This window comes from Cylas formicarius, unplaced genomic scaffold (genome assembly GCF_029955315.1).
Source record: "Cylas formicarius isolate icCylForm1 unplaced genomic scaffold, icCylForm1.1 PGA_scaffold_4__25_contigs__length_36172078, whole genome shotgun sequence".
In the NCBI taxonomy this organism is placed as follows: domain Eukaryota; kingdom Metazoa; phylum Arthropoda; class Insecta; order Coleoptera; family Brentidae; genus Cylas; species Cylas formicarius.
Genome location: NW_026844334.1, coordinates 7,369,844 through 7,389,398, shown reverse-complemented (window position 1 = coordinate 7,389,398; position 19,555 = coordinate 7,369,844). Strand labels below are relative to the sequence as shown.

General features: G+C 34.1%; 1 protein-coding gene across 4 annotated transcripts in view; it reads right to left on the bottom strand.

Annotated features, from left to right (window-relative positions):
- Positions 1-8,231: 8,231 nt before the first annotated feature.
- LOC132701230 (uncharacterized) overlaps positions 8,232-19,555 on the bottom strand; it is a 32,251-nt gene continuing 20,927 nt past the window's right edge. For 2 of the 4 annotated variants that reach the window (XM_060669007.1, XM_060669006.1), the window contains exons 2-3: positions 17,217-17,451; positions 8,232-8,469 (exon numbers count right to left, since the gene is read on the bottom strand). In XM_060669007.1, coding sequence (XP_060524990.1) covers positions 8,429-8,469; positions 17,217-17,451 — 276 coding nt within the window. In that variant the 3' untranslated portion in view covers positions 8,232-8,428. Of the gene's footprint in view, positions 8,470-13,073; positions 13,111-15,268; positions 15,315-17,216; positions 17,452-19,555 lie in introns of those variants that run through there. The other 2 variants (XM_060669008.1, XM_060669009.1) reach the window with 2 other exon arrangements.

Genomic DNA, 19,555 nt, shown 5'->3' with positions numbered 1-19,555 from the left:
GTGTTATTGCCGATATACAGCCACAAATGTTGTAAAAAGTCATCTAAAATTGGACGTCCAGACTACATCCGCGCCAGCCGTGGCGGTCATATGCCAGAAGATTATCTTTCGGATAAATAAAATTCATGTCAATCGAATAATCCATCGTTGTTTTATTGCAACGCCCCTTACTTGGTCGTCCTTTGCATTTAGTCCTTGCCGTTTTCTTTGCTTTTGTCATTTTCCGAGTAATTCGTCTGAGTGAGGCTGTCTTGGGAGACATTTAGCAATGGTTTTTTTTCCACGTAGCAGGAAGCCGGCCTATCGATGTAACCCTCCTGATTTTTCCGGGCTTGGGACCGGCACTGGTAGATCCTGGGCTACTCAATCCACCCTATCTCTACCAGAGGCGGAGTTGATATACCGCTATCTCCAAATCAAAGACAATCTAATCTTAACCTTTTTAGACATCTTTACAATCATTTAATTAATTACATCACCGTTGATGAAGATGACGAAATTTAAAATGAACTTAACTTAATTTCAACACTATGTATTTATAATAATACTTGAAGGATTTTGAAGAAGTAATACGCTTCAAAATAATAGACATTGAGTTAGATTTTTAAATATTATTTTCAATATCGTTTTTGTAGATATTGACGTTTTATCGCCCCTTTACCTTTTCAACTTTTAAGTATTTATTAGAAAATTCGGAAAAAATCGAAAGTCGAAAACCGACAGAGTTAAGGAGGCCTAAACTACGACAAATTGAATGTTTTCTCAGATTTTCATTATGTTTCAACTAGCACTAGACAGATAAAAAATTTGATTGAAACAAAAACTTCGTAGGAACAACTTTCAAATTAATTTCAAATTCGTAATTGTCATGTCAAAAAAACATAACCTAAAACTATCTCAAGTAATGGGAACATTCCTTAAACTAGCGACATTTGTATGAAGCATGTTGAACTCAATCATAATATTTTGCTGTCTAGGATCTCCACGTTAGAGATTATCCACTCTTTATGAATCACCGGGTATAAATAAAATTTATACAAAAAATTAGAAAATGTAAAAGTTGTTACCCTAAACCTCAAATATATTGAAGAAAAACAGTATGGTGGCAACACTGGTCGGCGACTAAACGTCGGTGTGTTGTCTCTCGATGTCAACGTCACCCGGTGGCATTTGCATTGTATCCCGGAAAAGGGAACGTTTAAAAAACGTGCGGTTACGATTCAATCGGAACGTTGGGAAATGGTACCTCGTGATACACGTGCTTACAGCGCTCCGACAAGTACCGTCCAATTAGTCGTTACACAAATTTTAATTTAAATTTGACCTTAACACTCGAACGACTGTTCGAACGGCGGCCGCACTGTATTATTAATTTAAATGTTTTTGGATCGGTGTACCCCCAATCTGATATCACAATTTGTGCGGTCACGTATTCGCAGCGGTAAAAACAAATGTGGAACTGTCAAAAAAGTTTGTAATGGAGATAGTTGCGAAAACGTTACGGCCGGGCAATTCGTTTATTCATTTAGTTTGGGGAGATAAAAGCCCTCCACGCGTGCTTCTAATCAAAATTTTTTAGTTAGTTAGTTAGTATTGTTTTTCAAGTTGGACTTGACAGATAGAGTTTAATTCATAAGGACATAAGTCACATGAATTCATTGATAAAGTGGGGCTCCGCTGGGGAGGAACCTTGCCCCTCTTATTTTCCCATAGTGGTTTAAAGTTATTCATAATCAAGATGACTCTCGCCTTCGTCCGAGGGATCTTCAAATTGTTAACTCCTGGTGCAAATTCTACAGGTTGCCATTGAATATTGACAAATGTTTTTTCTGTTAGTTTTGGTTGTATTAGTTTTGATTATTATCTAGGCGATATAAAACTAAGACGAATTGATTCAAAGATTTGCGGCCTTTATTTGGTGCTAAGCTAATCAATCAAACTTGGAAATTAGATCTGAGATCTAAGATCTAAGATTTTTTTAATTTTTTAGGTTTTAAGCGTGAGATGCTTTGGTCAGCATAAATTAAATTTTTATTTAAATTATATCGTTATCGCAGATAGGTTTTCACGTTCTTTCGCGGCCATTTAAAACTTCTTCAGTATTTACCCTACCAACTCCCTCCACAAACTTTTTGGTTAGAAGTCCACTCTTTCAAACAATGGACATTGTAATTGTATTTGTAGTGATATAGATGTCAATGATCTATCACAGATTCAGTTTATTTTGACATTAAAATATAGATTCTTACGTTTCAGGCTAATTTTTAAGAGTTTTTTGGTTTTGAATTTTGTTTCTTTTTTTAATATATTTCTTTATATGGTTGCTTTTATTTAAGTTGGTTTTTATTGGTATATGTTATTTTTTTTTTATTGTTGGCATGGTAACTATACTAACTAATAATTGTCTTGTAAACGCATATTATATCTATTAGACAATAAAACTTATTCAAAATATTAAAAAAAAAAGGACAAACTTCTGTTAAACCCAAAGGCTTATTTTTATTATATTTAAGAAACACTTTTTAAGTTTTTGCCTAAAAAATTAAAACTTATTTCCCTGCACGGTGATATTGGGCTTGTTAACTAAATATGCATAGTTCTTTCACAAATAAATGGCTTTGACTTAGTGAGATAAGACCATTATTTGAAAAGTTAACAAGTTAATAATTTTTTCGTAATTCCTCGCGTCATGTTTCTTTTGTGGGAAGACATTAATACTGCTAAGGAGAGTGTTTCAATAAAGTTTGAAAAAGTATCTTTCGATACCAAACACACTGAGACACACTGCGACATCCACGGATATTTGTAAAAGTTGGGTTAACCATATTATTACTGTGGAAATTTAGTCACATTTTTAAACTAGTCATAATTAATTTAGGTGAAGATATCAGCAGAGACAGATAACTTCGTGTTAAATAATAATAATCTTCATATTATAATAGGTAAGTGTAGAATAGATGCAAGTACGGCATAAGTGATATTTTAAAACTTATTTGGTTTTGCATTTCATTAAATTAATTTATAAACTTTTCAGTACGATGCAGGTAGTTTTCTTGCTAAAGTAGGCTAAAAGTAGGCTACACCGTTTATCTGTGAATGCACTATAGCTTTACTTGGTTAGTTTTGAGGTAACATTGTAAGTTTTTTGTAATTGATTCTATAAGGTTGTTCGGAAAGTCATTTCGTTTTTTCCCGTCAGAGGACTTAATTACGTTTTTTCGAAACCAACTTCACACTTAAGCCGCATAACCATTATATGTCTTGAGAGCTGATGTTGCAAGGCTTGTGTGTGAAAAAGTTCTATTAATTCTACGCAGTAGTTTTTGGTTGATGCCCTTTTAAATATGGAGAGCAATAAGCAGCATTTTCGTCATATTTTACTTTTTTACTTCAGAAAAGGTAAAAATGCTGTCCAAGCGAGAAAAAAATTGACGGATGTGTATGGAGAAGGCGTGTTAACAGTACGCCAGTGCCAGAACTGGTTTGCAAAATTTCGATCCGGCAATTTTGATGTCGAAGATGCACCACGGTCTGGAAGGCCGGTCGAAGCTGACAAAGATGCGATAAAGGCATTAGTTGATGCAAATCGGCGAATAACCACACGAGAGATCGGTGAGAGATTAAATTTGTCGAATTCGACTGTTTATGGCCATTTGAAAGGCATGGGCTTAACCTCGAAGCTCGATGTGTGGGTGCCCCATGTCCTTACGGAGCGAAATTTGTTTCGTCGCGTTGACGTGTGTGATTTGCTCCTCAAACGTCAAGAAAATGATCCATTTTTGAAGCGGATTATTACTGGGGACAAAAAATGGGATGTATACAACAATGTTAAACGCAAGAGGTCATGGAGCAGAAAAGATGAACCGGCTCAAAGCGTGTCAAAAGCCAACATTCACCAAAAAAAAGGTGATGCTCTCCGTTTGGTGGGATGTCAAAGGAATCGTTTTTTTGAGCTTTTGCGGGACAATACAACGATTAATTCAGAAGTCTATTGTCATCAACTGGACAAATTGAATGATTCACTTAAAGAGAAGAGGCCCGAATTAATCAACAGGAAGGGTGTATTGTTCCACCAGGATAATGCGAGATCTCACACAAGTTTGGTCACTCGCCAAAAACTTTTACAGCTTGAATGGGACGTACTGCAACATCCACCATATTCTCCAGATCTGGCGCCTTCCGACTACTATTTGTTCCGGTCCCTGCAAAATTTTTTGGATGGCAAAACCTTTACCTCAAATGAAGATGTCAAAAACCACCTGAACCAGTTTTTTGCCAGCCAGGACCAAAACTTTTATGAGAGGGAAATTATGTTACTGCCAGAAAGATGGCAAAAGGTGTTGGACCAGAATGGCCAATATATAATTTAATAAAATATTTATTCATTATACGAAAACTCTCTTTCATGTTCCCCAAAAAAAAAACGAAATGACTTTCCGAACAACCCAATAAATTAATGCACATATGAATAATATTTGTCTAAAATAAATAATAGTATTACTTGAAGTGTTTTGGCTCAATATCATTAATTATTATCATTAAAATTGACCCCAAAAATTGCCAACTTAATATTGACCTTCATTTATGAAATACCCCATAAATAACACTTTGTTAAAGTGCCATAGACCAACAAAGTTAAATCGATACGTCCAAAACGAAATTATTATCGATACGCAAACTAGTTGATTTTTTTCTTGAAATCTAAATAAATCGGGTCCAATGTTTGGCGAGTTTTTCGATTTTAATTTCGCAAACGGTTTGTTTGCTATTACACTTTTTACGGAAAAACTAACGGAGTGTAAACCACGCGTGAAAAATGTCGAAACTCGCCAAATACAACAAAAAACGTGTATTATTATAAACGTACGAAATTTTAATAATCACTGTGAATTTTTTATTCACGTTTCGCCAATATCGATTACAGATGATAATGGTTTCCAATCTGTCGCCTTTTGCAACGGCTAATTGATCATTTTTATAATTTATGAAACTCTAATATCGGATCGGACATTCATAAAAGAAGTTTTTTGCTTCCTTGATCGCGAACGGTAAGGCCGACGTTAAGAAACAAATAAGAATTTGTAATTCGAGCGTATTGCCTTGTTTAATGATTGCGGTTAGTTTAGATAGTTTTTAGTGAAAAGCCTCGTGAAAAACTATGAACAATTCGAAAAATAAAATAGTCATTTGTGCTTTATAAAATAATGTATGATATGATTTTAGTTATCTACCTACGTTCTATAAAAATGTAGTTGCAGCAAGTCAAAAATTTACGCAAAGTGTTTTTAATAATAAATTTGTCAATAAATGCTTATATTTTCGAACATAAGACAAAGAGGAAAGAAACAACAAAGATGATTGTAACGAATGGGAATAAAGGGAAACAAATAATAAAAGAAATCATCCATTATAATCAACTCATTTTATGACTAAATTTGGGACTTTATCTATATTCATTTTCATCCAATTCAACAGTAGAAGTAAAACAGTAAAAAAAAGTACAAAAGCTCTTTAGTATTCTCTCTTTTATGCTAATAGAACCTAAAATATTATACAAAAAAAAAGAGGTTTAATAATTACATAATAATTATGATTAGCTATATGTATTTTTGAGTGTCGTCACAAGGCAGAAAACATATATATCAAACTTCAAACGTAGGATAAAGTGGATTCGTATTTACAGCTGCATAAAGATAGCACATACGCAAAGTATCTTAATGACGCGGCCGGCGGCGGCCATTTTAAAGCCTTTCGTCTTCATCCGTATCAACAATAATTGCAAATCCTTTCACGTCGACGGACCGCGATCTGTAATTAAACGTTGAAAAGGAGAGCTATCTAATTTTCAGTTTCCCAGCTTAATTGCGGCGTTGTGCAAAATTGCAATAAATCGTTTATAGATAGTAAAGCGGTTATACTTTTAACTGACCGTGACAGTAGACGTGACTGTCTGAATCCTGATCGAAATTAAGTATTGCGTTACGCCATTGTTTCAAAATTTCAAAGTGGTACCCGATTCGTTATCACGCCAAGTTTAAAACACCAAGATTAGAAGGATTGGCTATGCTATTTTTTTATGCTTATTTTTTAAAGTTTTTCTCACTCGCTCTATATATATTTTTCTATAAAAAAAATGGTATTAATCTGATTATTAACTTTCTAGTGTAGAACTGTAATTATGGTCCTATGTACAACTACAATTTGTATATCGGGCTTAATAATTAATATTTATTAGTATCATTCTTTTGTACTAATTCAGTTAGGAATAACCACTCTCATTTTTAGGAATTAAATTGGTACATTTATCAAAATAACAATTTATCAAAATAAATTACGAATCTCAGGCGGAAGGTGACAATGGGCGAACCGCCTTGGCACTAATGCCAAATTTTTTGGCTAAGACGAAGAATACACAGCACAGAATACGTGAAAAGCAGCGAAACAAGTCTTCGGCACATTTGATCTGAAGGGATCAATTTCACAAAGTGAGGAAAAGTTATATTTAAAGCTGTACATTGAAAAAATATTTGCGTGTTTATGGAATAAATAATTCTTAAATAACCCCCATGAGGTTGTGCTGAAAAGCTGGTAGTAAGTAATATTTCATGTTAAAAAATTAACTACGAATGAATGGTAGTATATAATAATTGTATATGATATAAGTACCATACTTGTTAATTTATATACTATAATCATGACAGTGACTTAAATAATACAGAAACGACTAAGGTAAATGTCAACTTGTATATGATTAGGGTTGTGGAAATGACAGGTCAATTTTTTCTTGTGTGACTGGTCAATTGACCGAAACAATTTTAAAAATGCAATGTAATTTGTATTTACGTATTTATATTTATTTATATTTTGCGTTACATCGCCATCGCCTCGTTCTGAGAACCAAATTTAGTGGTTATTTTTATTTTATTGTATTCGGGTATTCCTTGAAGAGGGTAGATAAATTGGACATCACAAACGCATAATAATTTATTAAAAAGCACATATTATTAATAATAATGATAATCGAATTTGAGTAGTCAATTAAGAAGTGGTCAATTGGCCGGTTCATTAAAAAGTGGGCAACAGCAGATTTGATTAAATAGTATATAGAACATCACTTGGTGCCAAAAATATTTACATTTTTTTCTTCTGCATGAGAAATTGTGGAAAATGCTTGGTCAAACAAACATTCGCGTGTCCCACCTGTAGATATGTATTTCAAAATGTTCTTCAAAAAATTTTGTACAATAAATCTTCTTTGTTACAAGTTCCTAGCCTGTCGGCAATTCTAAGGGAAATATGAATACTTCAAAAATTCCTAGTTAAAATTATTCACATTTACATTATTTGAAAAATTGAATAAATAAATATTGCACTAAATGTCCCTTTTTTGATCCCTTGGATATACAAAATACCTGGTTTCTATATCAGTCATAGTCAGGCAAACACAACATTTTTGACTAACAGTTTTACCCATAAGCACTCGTGAATCACAAGATATTAAAAGTCGAATAAAAATTTTATTATTATTCACTCTCAAAAAAATAATAATAATAATATACCAAAATTAGGATAAAGTCCAAAGCAAAACTGATAATATCACAAAACACGATAATGTTGCCTTCGAAGGGCTATAAAATGCATGTATGAAATTTTAGTGATCTGTGCTGACAGAGTTTTTGGTTTTCGCAGTTTTTTCTGTTAAATTTTGACGAATATTACAGCTCTGGAAAAGGAAATTAAGTCCAAAATTTAATAATTTTCAGTTCTTCAAAGGCTGAACTGCTGTTGAGACCAAGAAAACTAACCAAAACTGAACTTCAGTAAACAAAGGTTAGCTCCTCAAGTAGTAAAATTTTCAATGCGTATTGTCTCAATAAATAGTCAATTACGTAGATATTTCATGACCTAAATAAATATGCGTGCGTAATAACAATGTGTCGATGAATTTCCGCTGGTCAGACAGGTCGTGCTTTTCAACAAACAAACGAGACCTTAAAACGAACGTGGGGCTTTTTCTGGTCTATTATTAAACGTTGCGGATTCTAATGCCACAACCGCCCAATTAATAGCTAATTCCTTGTCATTAATTTAATTGAACCATTTTATCCCAAGAACAGCAACAAGCGACAATTCGAATCGACGAAGCAGACGTGGCGGACTGAATTTTACGCAATCGACCTCTATGGCTAAGGAATTGGGTGAAAAAAAAACATTTGAAAAAAAAACACGGTATAATAAATAACAGTATTGCACGCACGTCGACATTTTTGCAATCCTTACAATTAAATTAAATACTTAACCTAACTGTATACACATGGTAACGTTTGATATGCCAAAAATATGGCTACATTCTTCCGGAGGTACGCTATTTACACGCGAGTCGTTGCACCCTTTGTACAGAAACATTTATTAACAGCATGAGAATTGGCTAAAAGAATGAGAACAGGCTTCTAAAGGCGCTCGGTCCTTCTGAAAAAGAAAAAGATAACTTATTAGTCATGATCTATCAAAAGCGAACGTTTATTTTGACATCAGTTGAAATGTTTCAAAGAATTTCCACATGCTGCGTCGGTGGTTGATAAATCGAACTTACGGACGTTTCGGCAATCATCCTGTTGGCTCCGTCAGAGCTTAAATAAATTAAACCAATGACGCTCTCGCTCAATAAACTCTGAAGAAGCCAACGCCAATCCAGAAGATTTGTGTGTAGAATAACTGTTGAAATGATTTTATTACCTACTAATAACAAAATCACAACAACATTCATTTATCTGCTAAGCAAGCACTTATTAAAGGACATTCTGTATTAAAAAACCGATATTAAAATCAGTCTAAATTAAACTTAGAGTTGGCACTAAATTAAAATATTGAATAATTAGTAATGTGTTCCGTCTAATTTCAAATATTTTGTTCATCCAGAGGTGCTTTATCTGTTGATAGTGTTTTTGTGTTGACTTTAGGGTTAATAATTTCCCGTACCTTAAACTTTGATGTTAATATTTTTTATGATATCACTATCAATTTTCTGACATATAAGCCTACATCATATTTTTTAAACGGAACACCCTGTATATTATATATGTGTTTAATAGAATATCTTATTGCAATTACAATGATGTAACACACTTTATATTTTAGTACACTCTTTTTTGACAAATCCGCAAAAATAGGAAATTTTTATATAATTTCAAGAGTTCCCTGACTGACAAAAATATGTTTATGTTTGACAAGTCATTATTGTTAAAAGCGTTTTTCGCGAATTTAGCATCCGTGAAAGGAGTGATATGCTTCAAGCATACTTTCTGAATAATAGAAGTGCAACCGCAGCTATGTGTCAGTACTTTATCCAGAACGCCGAGCTCCTTCAGAACAGACATTTCCAACGCTTGCAAAGAAATTTGCAGAGAACGGTAACGTATTAAATGCTAAAAAGGTATGCAGGAATCATATTTTAAATGAAGACAAGACGGCAAACAAATTAGGATTATATGAAGCACCTCCAGTTTCCTCTATTACTAAAGCCTTTGAGGAAACAAGTATTTCTCGAGGCTCGATCTACTCAGTTTTGAAAGAATATAAATATAATGCATTAAAATTTCGTGAAACTCAAAAACTAAGTACAGAACAATGTCAAAGGTGGGTGCAGTTTTATTTCGAATTTTTAAATATAGATAATGAGAATAATAATTTTTTGAAAAACATTTTGTGCACTGATGAAAGTTCGATCACTACAAGAAAGTGTCTTCAAATAACCCTAGACAAATACACGAAATAAAAAGCCGGGGGTACCAAATACCAAACCGGAAACGTTACTAAATGCAAGAGATCACACAATTAGAGTGTATGAGAAATGCAGAAAAATGGTGGTCACATACAGCAGTATTTAAAATAATTAAAGAATTTTTTACTTTAGTTTGTCAGTCACTCTTTGGAAGTATATAAAAAATTGCTTATTTTTGCCGATTTGTCAAAAACGAGTGGACTAAAATATAAAATGTGTTACATCATTGTAATATATGATATACAGGGTGTTCCATTTAAAAAATATATTATGTAGGCTTATATGTCAGAAAATTGATAGTGTTTTATTTTATACGTCACTTGGAAAAACCTGCCTACTAACGCTGTATTTTGTTTTTTTTCTTTACCTTGATATCTCTAAAACTAAAAAAGTTGCAGCCAATTAAAATATTGTTAAGATAAATTGGACGCACGGTACATGTAACAATACAAATTAAATATTAAAAAAATATCCAAAACACTGAAAAAAAAAAGGGAAAACGTGTATTGTGCACGCAACTAAATAGAAACATATTTTGTTAAGTAAGCCTTTTTAGCAAATATATACTTTAGCTGTGCTAATAACGTTACGCGACTCTTTCGACCGAGACGTCGAGTCCCTTTAACTAAATACGGGATGTTTGTCACGAGCCTTGAGTATTCGGTAAATTGGATGCTTCGGCGACAGTAGTGATTTAATTACAAACAAATCGGCCTTGGTTATTTAATTGCGGATTTTATTTGAAAGAAGACATTGGGTTGTATAATCGTCACAGATTTAGAAAAATCATTATCTGCATCTAATGTACGGTACTTGACTTGATATATAAATAGCAAACCAAAATCCGTAATAGTTTATAAAATAAGAGGAGGAAATCAAGGGCTTACTACCGTAAAGTAAAAGAAGTGCTTGGTCCTCTGATTAATTATTCTGTGTCTAGGAAAATGAGATCAACGAGGGGGTTTATGGCAACTTTGTTGGAAGAACTTATCGCTCAGTTTCTCCTGTTTTCGCTTATAGTAATTGTATAAATAAAAGCATCAAATACTTCGATCCGTGTTTAAGTAAATAATGAACAACTATTTTTCGTTGTAAAAGATTCATGACTGACGCATTGGCTTCGACGTTGATCCTCCATTACCCTACTGACGACAGTATATATCACGATATATTTACGAGGACAACAGTTACGTGACCAGAAACCCATTGCCGCTAATGAACCTAAATTATTAGCCGTTAAAACAATTAAACGGGTAAAAATTGAATTAGACAAGCCGGCAGCCTAAAACGGAAAGACACGGCGCTTGAGTCAATGACGTTAAAATATACTCCGTGTGTATCGTATTACAAGCGTAACCTTGCGGCTGAACTTGCCTTTCATAGAAATTTATCGCCGAGCATATTCGCGGCGACGTAGCGAACGGGTTATCCTTTGAAAGGCGATATCCGGACTCCAGAGACTCTTAAAATTTACGATCGGACATTTTAATCGTATACTCAACTGGTTGCTATTGTCTATGATTGCCCGTTGTCAATTTTGATATTTTAAAATCGCGTTTGGCGGTTTACGTGTTTTGCCAAATGATTTGCTGGTTACAGCTCGCGTTTACTGCATTTAAATGCAAATGTCTTACGTGGCGGTGACTGGTATGAAATTGGTCACCGCAACTAACCCAAAGATTTTTAGATGGTTAATAGTATATTATGCAACAAGTACGGTAAACGGAATTTGACTCGCGGAGCGAGTGTTTAATGGACGAGTGACTTAAAAAGTTTACCGAACGTGTTGCATACTATACTTTTTCCGCAAAACAACACGAATACATTCACTCACATGGAAGACTGAATTGACAAACGTCAAAATTGAAGGCGTGGAAACTATATCGGAAAATATCCGATTGTTCCCAAACCCGTGCGATAAAATCGCGGAAATGTCCGAAGTGGCTCGGATCCGTGTGTAATTAGGTATTTTACAGACAGGAGTAGAAAAAGAAGTTTAAACACCAAGCACTTGCATGTAAATGCAGTGCTATATGGAATAACAATGACATCTGATTTAATATACTCCTGTACGCTATATTAGTGATGACGTAGCATCGTCCATATTGGTTGGTGAGTTTAGTTAGTAACCGTCAAAGTTTGGGATCGAAACAAACCAGTTTTTAAACATTTTTTTTTTAAATATTACAGGGTATTTAACATCCGTGGCTATGTATCAATAGTATGCTAATCAATTACCACTTCTTAAGTATCATGATTGGAAATGTTATAGTATAGGGTTAGAGTTTAAGGGATAGGTGTTATCCAACAACAGAAATTTTTAATATTTTTAAAATTCCTATTAGAAATTATGAACATCCTTTGTTAACCAGAAACAAAATGAACCAACCAAGTCACTATCAAACCTAAGGTATCTAATAAAATAGGACAGAGATGTTTTCTTTATCTCTCTGTTGCAGTTTTACAAAAAATAATAGGATTGCTTAATAGTAGAACACTTTCATTATTTAAAATCAGATTAACAACAACTAATAACTTCAAATTTATTAATTTGTTCTATTTATCCATTATTTATTATTATTTCCATTCTTAACATTTAAGAAGTAACGACTTTATAGTACACTAATGATCACGATCTCTATTAAATAGTTCCAATTAAAAATCACACAGATCGGTCGACATCTGTCAAATCTTTGAGCCTGTGAAATTGTAGAATTATGAGGCATTTCTAACATTTCGTTGGAGCATTGCGCACTTTCTATTCATTAAAGCGTCTCTAAATAATAAACAAATTAGACTAATAAAATGGGAATTTAAAATTAATAATTATTTTAAAATTATTTGTAGATTATGTATAAATGGTGTGAAGTTCAGTCGCACCGTAAGCCATTTTGACAAATTGCATTTAAAATAATTATATTTAAAAAGCTCAACAAATGATTGAAAATTTGTATTAATTATTTCTATCTAAATGCCCTTTTCTATTAAGAAAATTATAAATAATAAAGTAACAATAATAATAAAGTAATTAAAATAAACAAGCCGGCATTTACTTCGTAGCGTAATCTTAGAAATATATCATCCACCCCAAATATATAGGTTTATATTAGTTATAGTTACAATAGCGGATTGACGTTAACGATGAGGTGACACTATGTTTTGCTACTGTAAAAATAACAAAAAATGGTATATATTTTTATTAAAAATGTATGGATTTATTCATTAGTTTATTTATTTATTTATTTATACATTGAACATTGACGGTTACACAACCCTTCCTCACTCTTTGAAAGCCGTATTACACCTCTTCGATATTAACTTTCTTTTTACTGCAAATAAAAAAATATTGTTGAAGGAGCGATCTTTCAATTTTAAATCTAAAATACAAGCCGTAATGTTAATGTCGTGATGCGCTACTGCGTCTAAAAGGCTTGTCAGAGTCATCAAGTACCGGATCATAATAAAAAATAGAATTGAAAAAGAATTCGTTTTATAATCAAGGTCACCAGTTTTCACGACTGTTTCTTTTTTTTTTAGTTTTCGTTTGTTTCTGTAATGGCGTTACAAATTATTGTGCAATTAAATTCGAATTATCCACAAGGATCTGTACGTCTAGTGGATATAATGGTTTATGTTTTTTGTACCTGCTGATTAGTATTTTTTTCCATACGCGTTAAAAAATCTCTGAGCTGCCCAAACAAAGTTGTTTCCTAATCAAAAATTATGCTTATGATAAGTTATTTTATTTTGCTAAATCATTGTTGCAGGAAAGAAAATGTCTTCTTTTTGTTTAGGAGTCTGTGTAGTAATACACAACGGGACTCAGCCCTGCATTTTATCAACCTCTGTGATTCGAGATTTCTCACCCTGATCGATATGCTGCACCATCTCATTCTCTCGCCTAAGTAAATATATTCTCTTGTTTCTAGGAACGGTTTCTCAGAAATACTATCTTTTTACTGATCTTAAATACTTAATAACCCTTCTCCATATCGATTTCGTAATCTGGTCTAGACCGCAATAAAAATGGTTGTCGGAAGTCGTTAAAAAGAACGCCAAGCTCTCGGATTAACTTTGTTTTATTGACTACGCCGGAACTAATTATTTAGCGGTGAGCAGGGTAACCCAGATTAGCTGAGGCAAGGCCGCGGAATCAGGTAAATCATTTTACGACTCGACGGCAAATACGTGCAATTTTAAAGTAGCTGCTACCGAGTGACACGCAAATTGTGCACCGGCTTAAATGCTAATTCGATTAGGAGGTACCCTGATAATCGCGAGGTTCGAACTTGAACTGGTTACGTGGTCGTATCTCAAACAAAAACAGCAAAACTAGATTTTTAAAGTTTGGAACTCACTGCACTAGGTGTAGTTTCATTTTATCCTTCTAATAGAAAGTAGAGAGTTTTTGCAGGGTTCCATTATGGGCACTTTATTGTTTTTAGTATATATCAAAGATCTTTTTAACTATATAGACCCTGTGGCTGTGACTTCGGTTAATTTTGAAGAACACTCTAAATTTAAAACATCAAACCCGAATATGGAGACTGTTAAAGGGGAAACGCAGTTGGCACAAGAAGTTGCCAATCAGTGGTTGATAGTTAGAATCAACACATATAAAGGTTTTGGTGTAGTTCTCGAGGATAGAATCTCCTGGAAGGAGGAAGGAATATTCTGTTTTTAGTAAAGCGCTTCTTCCATAAAGTCTGTTACCGCTCCACTCAGATAATCAAGGATATCCCACTTCCTCCTCAAATTTGCTAAAAATAAACAAAAACCGTGCAAAAATGTATTGGCAAAATCTTATATAAACTAATTTCCAATTAGATACGTAATTTGAAATTTAAATAATAAAAAAAAAAACAAATGTATGGCAAAAAAGGTGTTATCTGATTCTTGAGAGTGACCACTATTTGATTGTGTTCTATTTCTCTATTTTTTTCTATTTTTATAATTTAGTTTTGATTCCTATATATTTTTATTTGTTATGTATTACGTTTTTATACTCCTTTATCGTAAATTTTACCTAATCATATACATTTTGTTGTATTGTAAAACCGTCACATAAAGAATCTATCTTACTGCTAGAGGAAGTGAAATTAGCTGGAGCAGTACTGTTAGAGAAAGTGAGGTTAGAAAAATTAACTTTCGTACGTTGCTCATCTCCTCAACGATAGTATTTATTTAGTTTTTTAGTAATGGCGACTCATTAATTTAACTTCTATTACCTAAAGGATTATTGCTTTACATTCTACACGTTAATTAATAAAATCTTGACTCAGTAACTGAATATCTGTTATTTCGTCAATTTTTCGAAACCTGGATAAGAAATTCCTTGTCTTTAAACCTCTGATAGTTTTTCTTATTAACTGAAATGAGAATCTTAAATTACTGATTGTAATAAAGCAAGATCATGACTGCTTCATTCCCGACGAAGAATTAAGAATGGAATTCCTACGCGATTTAAATCCAAATTGGGGTACATACCTTGATTTCGTATCAACTAATTATCTACGTCTTAGGGGCCGCGAATCTGAAACGACATCCGAAAAAATTCATTAAAAATCGTTCATGAAACATCCGAACGCACCAATACCGATGATCTGTGATGAATGGGATGTCTCCTCGGCGGGCATGAACTTGTTAATCCGAATGACGAATGGCGTATGGTCGCACGAGATGAATGAATAAAAAAGCACCCCTTAGCCCTCGGCGTTTGTACGATTAGATACCCCTCGTATCGGAAAGCCATCGCCTTGGAGTAGGCACGAATTTAATTTGACAAGTTCGGAATAGTTGAGGGTGGCATTGCTCGGCTTCCTTTGTTTAGATCTTCGTGCGGTTAATCAGCCACGGCCGACTTGAGAATTGAATCAGGCCCAAAGTTCAGGACAAACCACGCCGCCTTTGTTGATTATCGGATTTCGGAGTGACCGCCCCCGTACAATGAGACTTTGCCCATTTGAATGCGGCGAAACTGTGTCAAGATAAATTTTAACACTTCCGATTGCGGTGTTGCTTTGTTTTTGGTCTGATTAATTGGGAATATGGACCCGAGCGGTCTCAGTAGGTTTCTCAATGATTTATTTGGTTTATCCATGTTCGATGTTATTCGACAATCTTGTTCGGATACAACGACATTAACTAAGTTTTATATCAAGACAAGAGCCTAAATCCCTAGATTAATTAGATTATTGGCATTTGCATTGAAACAAAATGAAGAAGAAATGTTAAGTTGGTAGAATTGTAAGACATGGCTACGTTGAAACAGGCGGGAAAGCGTTTCCTATATTATTTAATAGATGTTTACTTGTTTTTTTGAATGCTTATGTGCAATCCTGGCATGAACCGTTAAAAAGAAAAAGTGTATTAACATGAAGGTGATGGTGGAAATATGTTAAAATACATAATACAATTGCAGAAGCCTGGAAATAAAACAAAACTCTATGAACAGCAAAGTGATTGGTGATCTTGGAACAGTTAAAAGGTCACTTCGGATTCATTATTACTAATAACCTGCCCACAAAATGAAGAAGAAATGTTATATATGTGTGATATATGGCGTAAATATGTATGAATACAACAAAAAATTGCAGAAACCTGAAATGAAAGTGGAGCAAAACGCTCCCAACAGCAAAGTGATTGGTGGTGTTGGAGCAGTTAAAAGAACATCATGACTAGTAACTTGCCTAGGAAGTGTAGATCCATACAAAAATGCTGCCAATATTCTAATTCCAATTATATGGCAGAGGTAACCATGACCGTATAGACTTTCAACTGAAATTAGTCAACGATAATTTTGGACACATATCAATAGCAGGGAAAAGGGAACGTAAAAGGTAAAATAAATTGAGAACGGCCAAGGGAAACACTCTTCAACTTCCTAGGGGAATCAAATCAGACAAATACTCAAGTACCAAGAATCACTAGCCAAAACTGTTCTGACCATGTCTCCACCATGATATTTCGCGCATCAACGGACAAAAGAGAGGCGATAATACTACAAAAGTAAAACTGGTCGCTGACCTGTTAGAAGACAACAGACTTACCGCTATTGTAACAACTAACAAAATTATTTTCATCAACTGCTAGCAATAATTACGAAGAGACCGAGCGTTTAATATTTATCCAGACTTTATCATTGCAGAGATCATTTTATTCTCGTAGAATTACCAACCAGTCGTAGAGGTCCTCAACTTTTTAGTAATTATGATTTTTTTTGTTAATATTGGATACATGGATAGGTACATGTCTTGTTATAAACGAATGAAACGTGGTGAAATCATCCAGCAAAATGTATTATTACGACTCACGTTGGAATGGATACGAAAAAGCGAATATCAACTTCCATAGTTAAAGATATCAGTGACGGGTTTTCAGTAATCATCAGTCAATATCAACTGATGACATTAAAAAGGGTCGATCCATCACTTACTTGGACTGTTTGGTGGTACAAAACCATATCCTGAGGCACCCACTACCACCCCGCTGGTCTCACCATTGTCTGGCGGTGCCGGGGGGAAAACCACGGGTCCTGTATTCTGCCTCGGGTCTCTGATTGCCGCTAGTGGCGAATCCAAACCGAAACCTCCGAACGAACTGAAGCCAAACCTTCCGAACTGAGCTTTAGCCACAGCTGCTAGGCAGGCCAGACATAAGGTCACTATCGTCTGAAATATAAAAATCGCCTTGAAACGACAATAATGACTTTTGAAAGTACGATTGTTAGTAATACACCAGGTAAATGTATATCAGTATCAAATTATTTGATCCCATATGTGAATTTGTTTGGCAAATTGATTGAACAATCATTGAGCGTGTTTTTCACAATTGGCTGGCCATTAAATTGCAAATTTCATGCGCAACAATTTCTGGGAGCCACTCAAGCGAAATATTCGAACGGTTATCGATATGCTCATACAAACAACTCCCATTTATTATAATCTGTAAATAATTCGCGCAATTTCCTTCATAAATAACATTACTTAATCCTAAAAATTTTAAAACTGGCATGACTGGGTCACGCGGCTTTTCCGAATGTGACAAATTGAGAGGAATTATCACCGACATATTTATTCAGTTGATATGGTAATAACGGCGCAATAGAAAACGAATTACAAGTCGTGACGAAGGAAATTTTGATTGTTCCATTGATAATAATGAAGATATATATGAACCCAAGCCGTTTTTACTATAGAATTTTAATTATGATTATTTAGTAATATTAAAACGATTCATTGGTCATTATTTACATCAATAACAATAATAACTCATATGTTAAGTCGTTGACACAGTTGAAACAAATAACAATTTGTGCATAAATATATTTTTGGGGCTCCAGTAAGTGAGAAAACAAATCAAATCGGATTTTTAAGTGGACTGGAATTGCAAAATGTCATGTGAAAAATCCCAAAAAATTCCAAGAAAACCAGCAAAAACCGCCGAAAAAATTAGAAAAACGACATTTAAAGTGAACGATGGAAAGTTTCTGTTGGAAGTGGTCCCAGAAAACTTGCGAAAAATTGACCGTCATTTCATCAAGAAGGAAGAAAAAATTCGGAATTTGATTAAACGGTGGAGCCCTTAATAGTGATATCAAAAAAGACAGTTCAGTCAGAAGAAATATCCCCATAGTCTGAAGTTCTTGACTATTATTTACACCCATAAAGCTTTTAGTAATGACAACTAATACCCAGGGATGGAGAGGATATAAAAAGCCCAAATTTTTGAGATACACTACTCTGATTTGACTACACCGATATGACTTTATCGTTGTAAATTGTAAAGGGTCATATTTTGACAGATTAAATAAAAACTAAAAATATTAAACTTTCACGCTCCTTAGTTCGTACCTTTCTGGTTTGAGAACTTTCTGAGGTGCAGTGTATATTTCTGTGTACGAATTTCGGATTCTTTGCGATTTTATGTCTGGTTTAGATATTTTGCATGGATGCTACGCAATTACCCATAGAATGTCCCAAAAGATTGCTGGCGGTAATAATTACAACAGACAGACAATTAGAGTGTAAAATAAAAAGCACCGCCCCTCTTACAATCGTTTCTACCAATCCAATTAACGCATACAAAAAAGAGTTAATAATTTCTGTAACAATCCAAATGATTCGAATGTACACACGTAAACCCGCAATAATAATAATAACAGCAATAATTGGAAGCGTCTACACTTTCACTGAAACAGTAAAAGTTGCAAAAATTTAATTTCGATTAAAACGCATGCGGGCAAAAATATTTCACTGCGAGATTGTGTTTCAGGATTAATCCTACGTAACGCAGTGTTCACGGTCAGATGAGCAAAAATCATTAACCGCACTTTTACTTTGCATGTGCGAGTTTCTAAAGATGGAGGACCTTTTTGTTCTTCGTAGCTTCGTATTTTGAGCCCTTTTCCACCGTTGTGGTTTGTATCACACTTTTGTCAAGTATTGACTCGATGTAGGAATACACGCACGATTTTTGATAGTCCACAAACATCTTTATAGACCTCAGTGTGGTTCGAGTTGAACTTTGAACGACGACGAAAATATAACTTGACGCCTGAGGGCTGAATAAATAAAGACTGTTTTTAGTTACTAAATCATATTGTACTACTAGAGTTCACTCCATACTTACTTCATGATTACCTTTGTTAACAAATGCAAAGCTTCAAGAATGGCATCAAATTGGCGCATTCAAAAACTAAAAATGGCGGTCATCACACAGCTGTCTTTAGGGTCTGAATAATAACTAAATTTGTTGACAAAACTTTACTACTAA